The 13,951-nt window shown below is 58.5% G+C and overlaps 2 protein-coding genes across 3 annotated transcripts in view; both read left to right on the top strand.

The window, feature by feature from the left end:
• Positions 1-533: 533 nt before the first annotated feature.
• On the top strand, positions 534-12,729 carry Scn1b (sodium voltage-gated channel beta subunit 1). 2 transcript variants are annotated; one of them, XM_048791200.1, is made up of 3 exons: positions 534-1,221; positions 1,520-1,593; positions 12,682-12,729. In XM_048791200.1, the coding sequence occupies exons 1-2, from the start codon at positions 929-931 to the stop codon at positions 1,584-1,586; spliced, it is 360 nt and encodes a 119-aa protein (XP_048647157.1). In that variant the 5' UTR covers positions 534-928; the 3' UTR covers positions 1,587-1,593; positions 12,682-12,729. The 2 variants fall into 2 exon arrangements, with proteins under 2 accessions (XP_048647157.1, XP_015352721.1); XM_015497235.2 differs by lacking the exon at positions 12,682-12,729 and adding an exon at positions 1,680-2,278 and having other exon boundaries at positions 668-1,221; positions 1,520-1,591.
• The window catches only part of Hpn (hepsin), a 15,886-nt gene continuing 5,304 nt past the window's right edge, over positions 3,370-13,951 (top strand). The window contains exons 1-5 of the mRNA XM_048791264.1: positions 3,370-3,541; positions 4,081-4,179; positions 9,225-9,326; positions 9,407-9,477; positions 10,888-10,956. Coding sequence (XP_048647221.1) covers positions 4,164-4,179; positions 9,225-9,326; positions 9,407-9,477; positions 10,888-10,956 — 258 coding nt within the window. The 5' untranslated portion in view covers positions 3,370-3,541; positions 4,081-4,163. The remainder of the gene's footprint in view (positions 3,542-4,080; positions 4,180-9,224; positions 9,327-9,406; positions 9,478-10,887; positions 10,957-13,951) is intronic.

Genomic DNA, 13,951 nt, shown 5'->3' with positions numbered 1-13,951 from the left:
GGGGGGGGGGGGAAAGAGTCCAGCCCCGCCCCCTCCCTCCTTCTGGCCCAGAAAAGCCTCAGTGCCATCTGCACAGGGTGGGGCGGAGCAGGGGCCAGGCTCTCAGGGAGGAAGAGCCCACGAGGACAGCAGCCGGGGAAAGAGGTCCCGGCCGCCCAGGAGGGGACCAGGGATGTGCATGGATGGACACCTGTGATATCCGGCTGAGGACGCCAAAGTGGCCTGTGACTCTGGTCCCCTGGCTGAATGTGTTCCCTTTGCAGTTTAAATTTAGGCTCAATGAAAGGAAGCTGGCAGAGGCAGGGGCCAGCGCTGCAGCAAGGATGTAGGGCTTCCGGAAAGTAGCCAACACTTCGTGGTGGTTTCGCAAGTCCTCCAAGCATGGCAGGGATGGGTGTTAACTCATTTCCTCTTCCTGGCCACCCCAGGAGAGGGTATTAGTATCATCCTCATTCTACAGAGGGGGCATCAAGACTCAGAGAGGTGGAGTCATTGGCCTAAGGTTGCACAGCTAGTAAGAGGCAGGATTTGCACTCTGGCTGTCTGTGTCTGGACTCTCTTCTCCTAAGCATTACGCAGTACTGCCCCAATCGTAACAGTAATAATAATAAAATGACTTTTTTTGAGTGTTTTTGATAGGTGGAGGACTAGTCTAAGCATCTTTAAAGCTTATTTAATTCTCACAGCACTTCCATGGAGGTATTGTGGTTATGGACATTTTGCACATGGGGAAATGGAGGTCCCGGGAGGTCGAGTCACTTACCCAAGGTCACACAGCGGACAAGTGGCCAAGCCAGGGTTGGAACCCAAGCCTTTCGAGTGGCGGACGCTCGCTGAAGTTCCACAGGGAGGCAGTTGAGGGTGATCTCCAGGCCCATCTGAGCCTGGTTGTTAATCAGAGTAACAGCGAGGACTCTGGGGAAGCAACATGATGGTCCTGTGTGTGGCCCAGGCCCAGGGAGGTCAAGCCACTTGGTCTAGCTCACACAGCAAGTGCGCCACACACTTGGAGGTGTCTTGTCTCCTAAGGTGGAGACAGGTGCCTCAGCTGCCATCTGAACCCCACCTGGTCCCCACAGCCAACAGAGACATGGCGTCCATCGTGTCTGAGATCATGATGTACGTGCTCATCGTGGTACTGACCATATGGCTCGTGGCAGAGATGGTTTACTGCTATAAGAAGATCGCGGCTGCCACGGAGGCCGCTGCGCAAGAGAATGCGTGAGTGGGGTGGGAGGGGACGGCCAAGGCCACCGAGGCACCTCCAGACTTCCTGGAGTGGGTGGGAGCTGCATGGGAGGGGTGGGGGCAAGACAGCAAGCCAGGGTGCCACCTGTCTGTGCTCCCCAGAGCCGGAGCAGGTTGTCAGGTTCCAGATCCTTCTTCCCTTAAACTCGGGAGTCCGGCCCACAGCCCCCTCCCCTCTAACTCAGGGGCAAAGGCCTCATCCTTCCTCATTCTCCTGGGAGGGGGGCCAACTGGTGATGAGGTCACTGTATACCTGGCCTTTCCCCCACAGCTCGGAGTACCTGGCCATCACCTCTGAAAGCAAAGAGAACTGTACGGGCGTCCAGGTGGCCGAATAGCCCTGGTAAGGCGGGTGGACAGGGACTCGGGGTCCCCCAGAGTTTTGGCCTACTGGGTCCCTAATTCCCTATCTCTCTCTCTCTCCCCTCTAGGTCCTGGGCTCCTAGAGGGGGCTGGCCATTCCTGGGCCTCCACGAGCCTCAGAGTCCTGCCAACAGAGCCGCCAGGGAGGGAGGGGCAGGGGGACTGGCCCGGCTCACACCCCAACTCGGCCTTCTTTCCTCCTGCCCCTTGCCCACCCACCGCCATGCATGATGGGTAAAGCAATACTGCCGCTGCCCCTCCCCCTGCTTCTGCTGCCTGTTTGGGGAGGGGTCGGTGAGGCGGGGGCAGCGGCTCCGCACCTCTTCTTCTTGCTGATTTGCACACATCGGCCGCTTTGGACGTGCACGGCTGGGCCCAGCCTGTCCCTGCCCCGTCCCTGCCCGGCCCCGGGGGGAAAGGGGTCGTGATGGGCTGGAACAGTTTGGGGCAGGTGGTTCTGGTACCCACTGCGACCCCAGCATCATTTCCCCTCCTGCTTCCTCCGGCTGGACCTGGGGTCCCCTGTCCCTGTAATGCACTCTTGCCCCGGCCCCACCCGCCCTCTCTCACCAGCCTTGGATCCTGGCCACTTAGAAAGGGGCCCATTCTGCCTCGTCTCTCTTTACAGAAGTAGTTTTGTTCATGAAATAAAGATTCTTGGACTTGATTCCCCGTCTGTCTCGTGAGTGAGCCCAGGCACCCGCTCTGCCGGGGCCCCCAAGTCCGAAAGCCTTAGATTGCCCCAGGATCCTCCCTCCGGGGAGGCAGAGGGGACCTCAGGGAGTTAGGGACTCAGTGGGGAGCCTATGGAGCCACTTAGAACTTGATTAAAGCCTGGTTGAGGGGAGTCATTAACAGTGGGGGCTGAGAGGCAGGGGAAGCCGGAGCCAGCAAGGAGGAGCCTCTGAGCCTTGGGGGTGCAGGGAGAGAGATTGGGGGCCAGCTCCAGGCAGGCGAAACCAGTGTCCGCTGGGCAGGGCCGAGGCTGGGGTCTGTGGGTTGGACTGGACAGGGGACCTGTGAGGGTGAGCAGGTGGACCTAATTGTGCGGGGACAACAGATCTGGGGTGAGCCGCCCTGGTCTGATGGCAGGCAAGTGGCTGCTGGCGACCTGGCCCGTCTGGGTGTTGATCTGGCCTGGGGTCTGACGTGGATGGCTCTTGGTTGCTGGCGGGACAGCGTGTATCTGCTCTGGCCACTTCCGGCCACTTGGCCTGGGCCTCAGCACTCAGTGTAGCCTTTTCTGGGCCAAGCCCCCATCCCCCTACCTAGGACTTTCCCGGCTCCAGAGGTCACCACGGCAGGCGGCAGGGAGGCTGCCAAAGCAAACCAGGCCCCGTGACTTGTAGGAAAGCAGCTGGGGGAGGGGGCTGGCGGGTTGAGCAGGACCATGCGGCAGAGGCAGGGCCAGGGACAGGGAAGGGGTAGAGGCGACAGGTGTTAGTGGCTCCGAAAAGGGAGGGGGCTGAGGCTGGAACCGGTGAGGGACAGGGGATGGGCCGGGCAGGAGAAGTGGCAGTGGCAAAGTGGGCTTGGGACAGCCAGGCCCTTCCACCTGGTTCCCTCGGATCCGGGTCCGTCACCCCTGGCCGCCTCGCTGCCGCGCCCCTGCGCCCCTCGGGAGCTCCGGTCGGGCGGGTTTGCTGGGGCTGCCTGGTCCAGCCCCTGTCCGCCCGGCCCCACCAGCCAGGTGGCCTCTGGGGCTGCCAATCCCCGGGGCCCGGCCCCTCCCCGCCCCTTCCCCCGCCTCCCGCCCAGCCCCCTGCTCCTCAGGTGAGGCCGCCTGGCCTAGCAGGCACCACGCCACCGCCGCCACCGCCTCTGCCTCCCCGGCCGCCCGCTGCGGGGCCACCATGCCGCTGCCCCGGCCTGGAGACTGACCCTCAACCGCACCATCTCCAGGCTCTTCCCCCACCTGCTGGACCCCAGGGTAAGGACCAGGAACCCCAGACTCAGTTCCAATCCTGAGGACAGGGGTCCCCTCGCCCCTACCCAATTCGATGCCCACCTCCCAATCCAGGGGCTCCCAAGCACCCCAAACATGACTGTCCGACTTCTTCCCAAGGACCGAGGACTCCAGCACACTCTCCCATCAGACTTGGAGATTGGGCCCCCAGGTTTCTCCATGTTCAGACTCGGGAGTCCAGCCCCCAAATTCTTGCTTCCCCTCCGCCCTCTCTTCCCTCAGACCCCATGGGTTCCAATCCCGGTTCCCTCCGATCCGGGTCCATCACACCCGGCCGCCTGGCTCCCGCACCCCTGCACCCCAGGCTCAGGTCTGGGGGTCCTCAGCCCTTCAATTCCAGGAGTCCCCGTGGCACTGGTCAGACACTGACCCCATCCTTGAACCCAGCCCAATCTGCCTCCGTGATCATGGCATGCTCTGGTCAGAGCCCAGTCCCTCCAGCTTCCCTGGATGGACGCCTGGGACTGGGGGCGCCAGTGCTGGGCTGGGCTGGGCTCCCCCAGGCCCTGCCTCCCTGTTCATCTCCCCACAGGTCCCACCCTGGCCCAGGAGGTCAGCCGGGGAATCATTAACAAGAGGCTGTGACATGGCCGAGAAGGAGGGTGAGTCCCCCCCCCTTTCCTGAGCCCCCACTTGGGCTCTGCCTGGTGCCCTTCTGCTGTGCTTTCTCTTCAACCTTCCACCCCCATGGAGCCCCCATCTCTGGTCCCCCCTCCCAAGCCCGTCCCCACCCCCTTCTGCAGCCTCGTCCACCTGATTAACCATTAACTCCGTGTTCTGTGCACTTGTGCCACCCCCTGGCTCCCTGCTACCCCGGATGACCTTCCTGGCACCTTGCCTCAGTTTCCCCTCACCCCTAGTGATTTCTCAGCTCACCCTGAGCCTGTCCTCTACTGGGGGGATGGTGACATGGGGACAGGACATTGCTCTGCTGCCGTGGTTAAGGGCCCAGATGTTAAGGTCAAACACACGGGCCTTGCACTTGAATTTGCTCCGGCCACTTTTTTGCTGTGTAGTCTTGTGCAACTGACAGCATTTCTCTGCACTTCAGTCCCCCTTTCCCCTGCCCCCGGGGTCAAGTGTGGGTCCAATACTCCCTCCCTGAGGTAACAGGGAGCATGGAACACACAAGGCACCCGCATGGGGGCTCAGGATGTAAGACGGGTGCCATAAACAGCAGCTGTCAGGACAGAGGTTGGAAGACTCGGAGTCCCAGGGACTCAGGACCCCCAGTGCGTCCTCACATTCCTCCTACTGCCTGGCTCTGTGGGCAGAAGAGCAGAGGGAGGCCTTTGGACTCAGCCCAGATGGATGGAGAGAGAAGAGGAGCTGAGAAGTCACCCTGGGGATGCTGGAGAGAAGCCACCCCGTGGAGTGGATGGCATTCAAGGGCTCTAGGCAGCCCGCCTCCCTCTCAGCCTCTTCCACACTTGGGGACCCAGCTGAAAGGGCAGTCTTTTCTTCCAACCCTACCCCAGTTGGGATTGACTCCTCCTCTTCTTCCTGGAGCCAGGCTACCTGCATTCAGTCCCAGACAGCAGCGCTTTCTAGCTGTGTGGCCCTGGGCAAATAGCTTACCCTCTCTGGGTCTCAGTTTCCTCTGTAAAACGGAGATGGCATTCGTATACCTCACAGCATGGCATGAGGGTACTGGCTGACATGAGTAGCCCAGACTCTGGCCTCCTCAGGTCTCAGTCTCAGTGTAGATAGCCACTCAGACCCTCAGATCCCAACCATTCAGCTGCCATTCAGAGTGAACCAGATTCTCTGTCACTCAGGAGAAAGTGCTGGGCACCCCAGCTGAGCAGGTGGGTGACAGAGCCTGGCTGCTTTGAGACAATTTCTTCTTTCTGGATCTGAAGGGTTCTGATGCTGCACCTGCTTGCTGGGTCACTGGGGTGGGTGTCTGTGCCTCTCTGGGACTCCTCTCCTCATCAGTAAACAGGATGACAGTAACGTGTGCCCAAGGCTCTCAGTGCTTCTGGGGACTGGGGAATCCGAGGAGGTGACTCCTGAGTTCAGACTCAAAGGATGAGGAGGCGTAGGTAGCGTGTGCCAGGAGGGGAAGAACGCGGCTGAAGCCCGGGGGGCAGACTGCCCCGCGACACAGCGAGCGCAGCTAGTGCTGATGTTTCTGGAGGTGATGCAGGAAAGGAAGCTGTGGGGGAGATGAGTGCTGCCACTGGACCAGGCTCTGTCCCCACTGGGTCAGGAGCAGGGGGATTCCTTGGCAGTGCTGGGTCTCTCCACAAGGTGGCGCTGGCGGCAACGCTTCGTGCCTCTAGTGGGTGGTATACGTTCTGTGCTCCCCTGGCTCTAGGAAGCTCTGGGAGGTGTACGATGGGGAGCCGAGCGCTGTTTGGAATTTGGGGAAACACATCCAACCCTCAACTCTCAAAAAGCCACACTTATGTCCCACAGGGCTGGACACGTCCGGCCGAGAGACTTAGCCTCCATTCTGGGGGCACTAGGGAGTCATGGATGGTTCTAGGTTAAGAAGGGACAGGTTGGATTTGGCATTTTAGGAAGGTTCCCCAGGCTTCCTTGTGGAGAGAGACCGGAAGGGGAGACAGAGCTCGGTGGTTGGATGGGGCTGAACTGAGGCAGGACCAGGGGAAGGGAAGGAAGGGTGGACAGGAGGGTCACTTAGGAGGACTGGCCAGGCTGGAGGAACTGGCAGGCTTTAGGGAGAAGGAAGTGTCCTCCAGTTGAGGGCCAGTCCTGGGGTGAGGGCCTCGGGACCTGGGAGGAAGAGGAGATCTGGGGAGACCTTGGGGCCATATGGGACCTGGGGGGTGAGAAGAAACTAGGGGGTTTCAGGGGAAGGTGTCCAAGAGGCTGCAGGACCCCTGACCCGGGGCTCAGAACACAGTCCAGGGCTGAGGACAGAGAGTGCAAACCGAGGCCACAGAGGCAGGTGAGACAGACGTCAGACCCAGGAGGAGAGAGAGGGAGGAGCTCACGGCCATCTTAGGAATCTGGATTCCAGGGAGTGGACAGAGAGCCTGGAGGCAGGGCCTTGGAGGGGTCCCAGGAACACAGTGTGTGTGTTGTCTCCAGAGAGGGAGCCTCTCAGGCAGGAAGTCCAGGTCACGTAAGAGAGGGGTTTCGACAGATGTCACAAAGATGTCACCTTTAGTGGAGGCAGAACCATCCGGAGAGAAGACCGCTGGGGGACACCCCGAGAAACAGAGCAGAGAGTCTCAGGGAACAGCGGGGCCAGGAGAGACCTGACCCGCGGAACACAGAGCCCCATAGCTTCCAGAGACTGTGATGTTGAGGATGTCTCCTCTCAATGGCAGGAGCAGAGAGCATCTTGTCCCAGAAAAGATACCCAGGAAGGGTGTCTCTTTCACCAGGGGACCCAGGTTAGGACACAGCCTGTCCCACCAGAGGGACCTATTTTGGAGGTGCTCAAAGTCCTAGCGTGGAAGCAGGTACTTTCTTGTCACCCTAGGAGACACAGGTGGCATTGCTTGCTGTCCCCCCAGATACATCAGAGCCTCTAGGTCTTGTGCAGACTGCACCCCTGGCAGGCACACCCCGAGACAAAGGGCCCGGAGCCTGTAGATGCAGGAAGCCAAGACACTCCCCTGGAACCAGGAAGATGTCAGAGGCCGAGCTGGGCGTGGGGACAGGCCTGAGAGCCCTCCCCACCCGTCACCAGGACAGGCAGGGGCTGAACTGGGTCGCCCCTGCCCAGCGCCTCCTGGAGGGATGCAGCATTTCCTGATGCTGGGTGGGAGCCACCCAAACAATGACTCTCCCCGGAAGGTCCTGGACCACTCCCGGCTCTGTTCCAGGTACTGACCTGGCACTCTGCCCACCAAACATGCCACCCCAGACACGGACGAGGGAGCTGGGAGCTCCTGAAGCCCTGAGAGAACTTTCTGGCAGCGGAGCCCAAGACAGGGCCAGGGCCAGGCCATTAGTGGTCTTTTTCCTTTGGTCCTCCTAGAATCCCTAGCGGGCGAGTTGGCGTTTGATCTCCAGGACCTCTGTGCACTGGAAATACAGTTCTTCCCTCCTCTGGGCCACGAGGCCTCCCTAGCTGGCCCGGGCCTTGGTTCCCACTGCCCTCCCTAAGCCTGTGCCCTTCTGGCCTCCTCCAGGGCCTCTCTAGCCCTCTAACACAGTGAGCTTGTTCTTGCCTCCTGGCTTTGCCCATGCTGTTCCCTCTGCCCACCATGCTGTTCCTTGATGTCCTCGCATGGCTGCCTTTGCATTCTGGTCTAGCTCCAGAGTCTTCTTTTCTTCTTCTACTTTTTTTTTTTTTTGGTACTGGGGATTGAACTCAGGGGCACTCAACCACCGAGCCACATCCCCAGCCCTATTTTGTATTTTATGTAGAGACAGGGTCTCACTGAGATGCTTAGGGCCTTGCTAAGTTGCTGAGGCTGGCTTTGAACTCGGGATCCTCCTTTCTCAGCCTCCTGAGCCACTGGGATTACAGGCGTGCGCCACTGCACCTGGCTCAAAGTCTCTTCTTCGGGAACCTCATCCCCCTTGAGAAGCCCCCCACCTCCATTATTTTCCTCATAGCCTTTGCCACAATCTGGAAATTATCAGGTTCATGTTTAGTTGCGGGCATCCCTGCTCCCAACTCACACCCCGTGAGAGCCATCCTCTTGTCTGTCTGTCTTAACCTCTGCTCCCAGAGCCTAGAGTGGTGCTAGGGACACAGAGGATGCTCAGTAAGGCTCAAGCTCCATTTTACCCACGCAAACAGAGGCTCAGAGGGGTGAAGAGCATTGCGAGGACCACACAACTCTAAGGAGGTCTCAAGCATGTACTGAGCACTTGCTGTATGCCAGTGGCACAATGAGAGGCTTCATGGTTATGTACTTTGGACCCGGCACCCAGTCTGCCCAGGGTTCAGATCTCAGCTCTGCCTCTTTGCAGGCTGAGTCACACTGGGCATGTAACTTGACTTCTCTGAGCCGTAGGAAAAGTGGGCATCGCAATGCAGGGCTGATACACAGACTGAATAGTTGATGTGTTTAGAACAGTGCTCGGTGCACAGAGAAAAATGAGTTGGCTCAGTATTATTTAAAAGGACTCTAAAGTGTCGTTTTTAGAAGTGGGTGCTGGGTGGATGCCCACTGAACAGATGAGGAAACCGAGTCTCAAAGAAATGGTGCCATTGCCCAAGATTCCAGCCAGAAGAGTGAGGCTGGCAACTTTCCAAACTTTGGTTCTCAACTTCCAGGGACCACATTGGGTTTGGGGGCTGGGGGGGTCTCCCAAGCAACAGGGGGAGGGGGGAAATTAGCGTCATGAGCCCTGATGCTGCAGGAGCCCCTGGAAAAGTCAGCTGAAGAGAGAGGTCAGGGGGCACAAAGTGATGATAGAAATGCCAAAGCTCAGTGCACCTGGGAGGAGGAGTCCCCTAAGAGCCAGAGGAGTGCCAGGGTAGTGGCAGCAGGCCCAGCCGTGGCCCCTCCCCAGCTGGAGCCCTTGGGGAGCTGGACACCTGGTTGTCCACCTGGCCGGGGAGGGACCGCCCTGCCCATTCTCGGCCCCAGGGCACAGCAGGCTCAGTGGTGACAAGTTAGCCCTGGGGGGCAGGGCAGTGCTGGCCCGGTGCCTGGACCCTGCGGCAACGGGGACAGGCCTGGCAGTGGCCCCAGCATGGTGTCTGTTGCAGGTGGCCGGACTGTGCCATGCTGCTCCGGACCCAAGGTGGCAGCTCTCATTGTGGGGACCCTCCTCCTCCTGACGGGCATCGGGGCAGCGTCCTGGGCCATCGGTGAGAGTGGTCCCTGTGCCTCTGACCTCCCCTGGCCCTGCGGCCCCTGATGCCTGCCCTCACCTCCGCCTTCTCTGCAGCGACTCTTCTACTCAGGAGTGACCAGGAGCCGCTGTATCCGGGTGAGTACAGCAGCCAGGACCCTCTGGGGGTCCCTGGAGGAACCTGCGGGGACGTGGCTCAATAAAAGTATTTTTGAGTGAACGTATCGGTGCACGCGGAAACGCTAATGATAACAGTGCACTTGTATCGAGTGCCAGCTGTCCCAGGCATGTTTTAATAAGTCTGTCCCTTGTCCAACCCAGTGTTTTTCAGGCTCCAAATGGCTCACCCCTGAGTGCACGAGGGATTTAAATTAGGGAGTTGGAAACTCCCACTTTTTAAAAGTGATTAGAAAATATGAGGGTGCATCTCTCCCAGTAGGAAAAAGTGTGGTTCGTTTTCTTCTTTGGGTTTTGTGTATTCATCGACATGCCATCCCGTGGCCTCTTCCAGCAGCCCTGTGAGGGTAGGACTGTGATTCTCCCCAGTTTACAGACGGGGAAACTGAGGCTCCATCATGTAGTTAGCCTCAGACCGCAGCGCTCCCGTGGACCACGTTGCGCCGCCGGGCCTGGTCAGCACATGTTCTGGAGGCACAGTGGGAGTTCAGGGATCCTCTAACTCCCCTAGGAGGTAGGAGAGCGAGGTTTGCTCAGGCTACTATTTGCCCATTTTCCAGATGTGGGAAATGAGTACCAGAGAGGACACAGCTGGTAATGATGGGCCCAGAGTGGCTCACCTTGGCCAGATGTAGCCATGGCTGCAGGCCCGTGGGGTGCCCGCCACAGCACTCAGGAGATGCAGAAACGAACTGTGGGATGAGGGAGTGAACCTGCCCTAATGCCTTGTGTGACCCCAGGGCGGCCGAAAGAAAGGGGGACTTGCTTGGGAAGTGTGTTTTCACATCTTCAGGCCTCCTCAGATTTCTTAAAGAATTCAGTTCACACCAAGAGCAATAATGAAGTTCCAGACCCAAAAAGCCAGCATCAGCGTCCCCTCTGCTGGCGGGCACTTAGGTGATGTTTGCCTGGGTCAGGCGAGCACCTTGGGGCTTGACCGGATCAGCTTTTTTTTTTTTTTTTTTGGTACCAGGAATTGAACTCAGGGGCACTCAATTCCTGAGCCACGTCCCCAGCCCTTTTTATTTTTTATTTAGAGACAGGGTCTCACTGAATTGCTTAGGGCTTTAATAAGTTGCTGAGGCTGGCTTTGATCTCAAGATCCTCCGCCTCAGCCTCCTGAGCTGCTGGGATTACAGGCGTGTGCTGCTGCACCCAGCTCGAATCCGTTCTTTCAGTCCTCCCAAGCGCCCCTGTTTGTATGGGGGAACCAAGGCACATTTTGGCCAAGGGACTTACCCCAGGTCACAGAGCTAGTAGGTGGCAGGGCTGTGACTTGCACCCTGGGTGGCCACTGTGGGTGACTCCCACCCTCTATTGTGTGTCAAGGAACTGCTGAATTCATTGTCATGGTAAAAGGTAACCTATGCCAGGTCCCAACCACAACCTTTACCCAACAGGTCTACGGGCTGGGAGTTGTCACAGATCTAGAGTTTTGTGTGGGCTGTGGGAACCTGGCACCCAGTGAGGTGAACCGACTTACCCGAGACCACTCATTGGCAGAGACATGAGATTAGGCTCTTGCAGAAAGCCCCGGGGGTCGCAGGATGAAGTACCCACCTCATAGGCTCCTGGGCTCCCAGGATGAGGGACTCAGTCCACCCCACCTCCCCCTGACCTCTGGCACTCTCTGGGCTCCAGTCTGTGGGGGCTCCCCTGCTCCCCCCGATGTCCCATTCCTGCTGTCCTCGTGGACCCACCTCGTGCTCCCACTCCTGATGTGTTTCAAGCGGGCAGGGGCATTTTGTTTACTGGTCAGGCAGTGCTTGGCGCACAGTAGGCACTCAGGACATCTTGGCTTAATAAATAGCACCAGGATAGATCACCGAGATGAGCTAGGCTGTCCTGGGCCTTCAGCTGGACAGTCACCTGGCCACGACTCAAACCTGGATCTGGCCAGTTTCCAGAACCCTGGGGAATCGTGAATCAAAACGACCGCCCATCCCTGCCTTGTTTTGTGGGATTTCCCGCCTCTGTCAGACGGTGTAGGAGGCCCACAGGTGACCCGGAACGCACTTTTGGCATTGCCTAAAATAATATAAACAAGAAGAAAACATTTCAAAGTGAGATGCGGTGCACAGACCGTGGTTTTAAAAATAACCGGAGGAGGCATTTGCTGTCCCCCTCCCCTCCCCCGCTCCCCACACCTCCCGCAACACCCATCCACGGACTCATTCCTTTTTCTCAAACCCCACACTTGCTGGAAATTTCTGGAACAGTTAGGCGTCATTTAAAAGTAAGACTCCACCTCCACCCTACCGCCCCTGCCTTGCTGTCCCAAACTCTGTTCTGGTCTCAGAGCTCAGGGAGCCGCGGGCACCACCCAGAGGAGAGGAGTACCACCCCCCCGGTGAGAGGCCATCATTACACCAGACCAGCCAGACAGCTTTTCAGTCAAGTGCAGCCAGGGAAGGGTCAGGCCCGGTCCACATGGAGTGGGGACTGAAGGTCGGCACGTCTGGGGTTCCAATCCTGGTTTCGCCAGTTCTTTGCTGTGTGTCCCCGGGCAGGAGTATCCTTCCTAGGCTAATCCCCCCGCCCCGACTGGTGGGACGAGCATGGAAGTGGTCACTAGGTGGGCCTGGTTTCCGCCCTGTCCTTGCCTCTCACTGGCTTGGTGGTGTTGGGTGCGCCAGCCCATCTCTCTCAGCCTCTCCATCTGGAAAATGGCAGTGATTTGGTGGCTACGAGGCCTGGGTTGATGGCGGGGCAGGGAGAGTGTGGGCATAATGCCAGGCACACAGTAGGTCCTCAGCAGGGTAGGTGCTTGTTGGAAGTCCTGCCTTCCCTGGTTCAGACCTGTGGGTACCCAAGCAGGCCCCGCCTGGGTGCGGCCTCACCGGGTTCCTCTTAGAAGAAGTCAAAGGCCAGTTATCACCAGACTCGGTGTCCCAGAAGGTGCCATCAGGCCATGCTGGAGGCTCCTGAGAGCACACAGAGGCTCACAGCCCATGTTTTCACAAACCCGTCCCCTCCGCCGGCCCGTCCCCACCTCTGCAGCTCCATCCTTCTGGTGGCTCTGAGGGCTTGTCCTTGACCCCTCTCTTGCCTTCACTTTCACAAGTGGATCCAAAGCAGACTGTCAGCTCCACCTGCAAAACTTATCCAGAATCGCACTCTTCCCCAGCCCCCTGCTCCCGCCTGGGCCCAGCCCCTGCCCCCTGCCTGGACTTCACTGCAGGCTCCTGCTCCCGCCTGGGCTCCCCCCTGCAATCAGAGGAGCCTGCATGGGGCCCTCCAGCTCTGAGCCCCCTGCTGCACCGGGTTCCAGCTCAAAGCCCAGCCTGGCTCCATCCCATCTCCGGTTGTCCCCAGCCCCACGGCCCCCACCCTGCACCCGCCCTGGGCTCTGGCTTGCAAGTCCCTTGGCCTAATTTGCTGTCCCCTCGCGCGTATTTTGCCTGTCTTCCTCACCTCCCTCAGATCCTTAGATGCCACCTTCTCTGCAAAGCTGTCCCTGCCCACCTACTGAGATATGCCACCTCACGCCCGTCCCTTCCCGTCAGCTTCCTTTGTCTGCATAACCCCTTCTTCTGTTGTGACATGTGACATATTTTACTGCTTCATCCTGTTTATTCTCTCTCCCCCCGACTGGGCTTTGGGCTGCACCAGGGCAAGGGTTTGTCTGACGTGTTCGTTGCCTAAAATAGCTCCTGGCACCTCGGCGTGTTTGGTAAACAGAGGAAATGCACCTGAGGGCTGTGACCCGGCTCAGGTGCTATCAGGGATCCCCTGATGCATGGGCTGGATGGATGGGCCCCTGGGGACATCAGTCTCCACACAGACTGCCCCCCCTCCCCCAGCCCAGAACGGAACCACCTCCCAAGAGCTTGCTCCGGCCCTCCTGGGTAGCTCAGCCCTGCTTCATGTCACTGGCCACTTTTTCATTCCTGTCTCTCCAGACTTGGTGGCTTGGTGATGGCAGAGCCCAGAGCCGTCTCTTGATCATCCTTGTGTCCTAGCACCACTGGGCTTGGAGCATGGTCAATGTCTGATGTGTGAAAGAATGCATATTGCATTGCCTAAATGGGAAATTAGCATTGGAGGCTCTGATGAATCCCACAGAAAAGCCAACCTTCTTCTCCCTCCTCCTCCTCCTCCTCCTCCTCCTCCTCCTCTTCCTCCTCCTCTTCTTCTTCTTAACCCTAGAATATTTATTTAAATGTCTCAGGAACCTGGTGTATTAGTCAAGGGTCTTCAGACTGCAAAAGACAAAACCAAGTAATGAATTGGCTAAGCAAACAGGAAACTTATTAGCTCACCCAACTCTGGGGTTTCTTTGGGGACTTTAAAAATGTCCCCAGAAACCTCTCCGCTCTCCCCCACATGAGCTGCCCCTTCTTCTCATGGGGGCAAAGAAGGCCCTTAACATGTGAGTGATGGGTGCAACCATTTTTGGAAAACTGGGGACATGGAAAGGACTCCCTCTCCCGAATGCTCCAGTTTCAGTGGCCAGCTTCGGAG

This window comes from Marmota marmota, unplaced genomic scaffold (genome assembly GCF_001458135.2).
Source record: "Marmota marmota marmota unplaced genomic scaffold, marMar, whole genome shotgun sequence".
Classification (NCBI taxonomy): Eukaryota; Metazoa; Chordata; class Mammalia; order Rodentia; family Sciuridae; genus Marmota; species Marmota marmota.
The sequence above is the reverse complement of the archived record's forward strand: the minus strand, read 5'-3'. Positions and strand labels throughout refer to the sequence as shown.

Excerpts from the sequence above, each read along its gene's own strand:
- Scn1b (XM_048791200.1), top strand. The coding sequence starts at position 929 with ATGATGGTCCTGTGTGTGGCCCAGGCCCAGGGAGGTCAAGCCACTTGG. Across the intron at positions 1,222-1,519 it reads GCCGCTGCGCAAGAGAATGC|CTCGGAGTACCTGGCCATCA; the intron begins GTGAGTGGGGTG and ends TTTCCCCCACAG.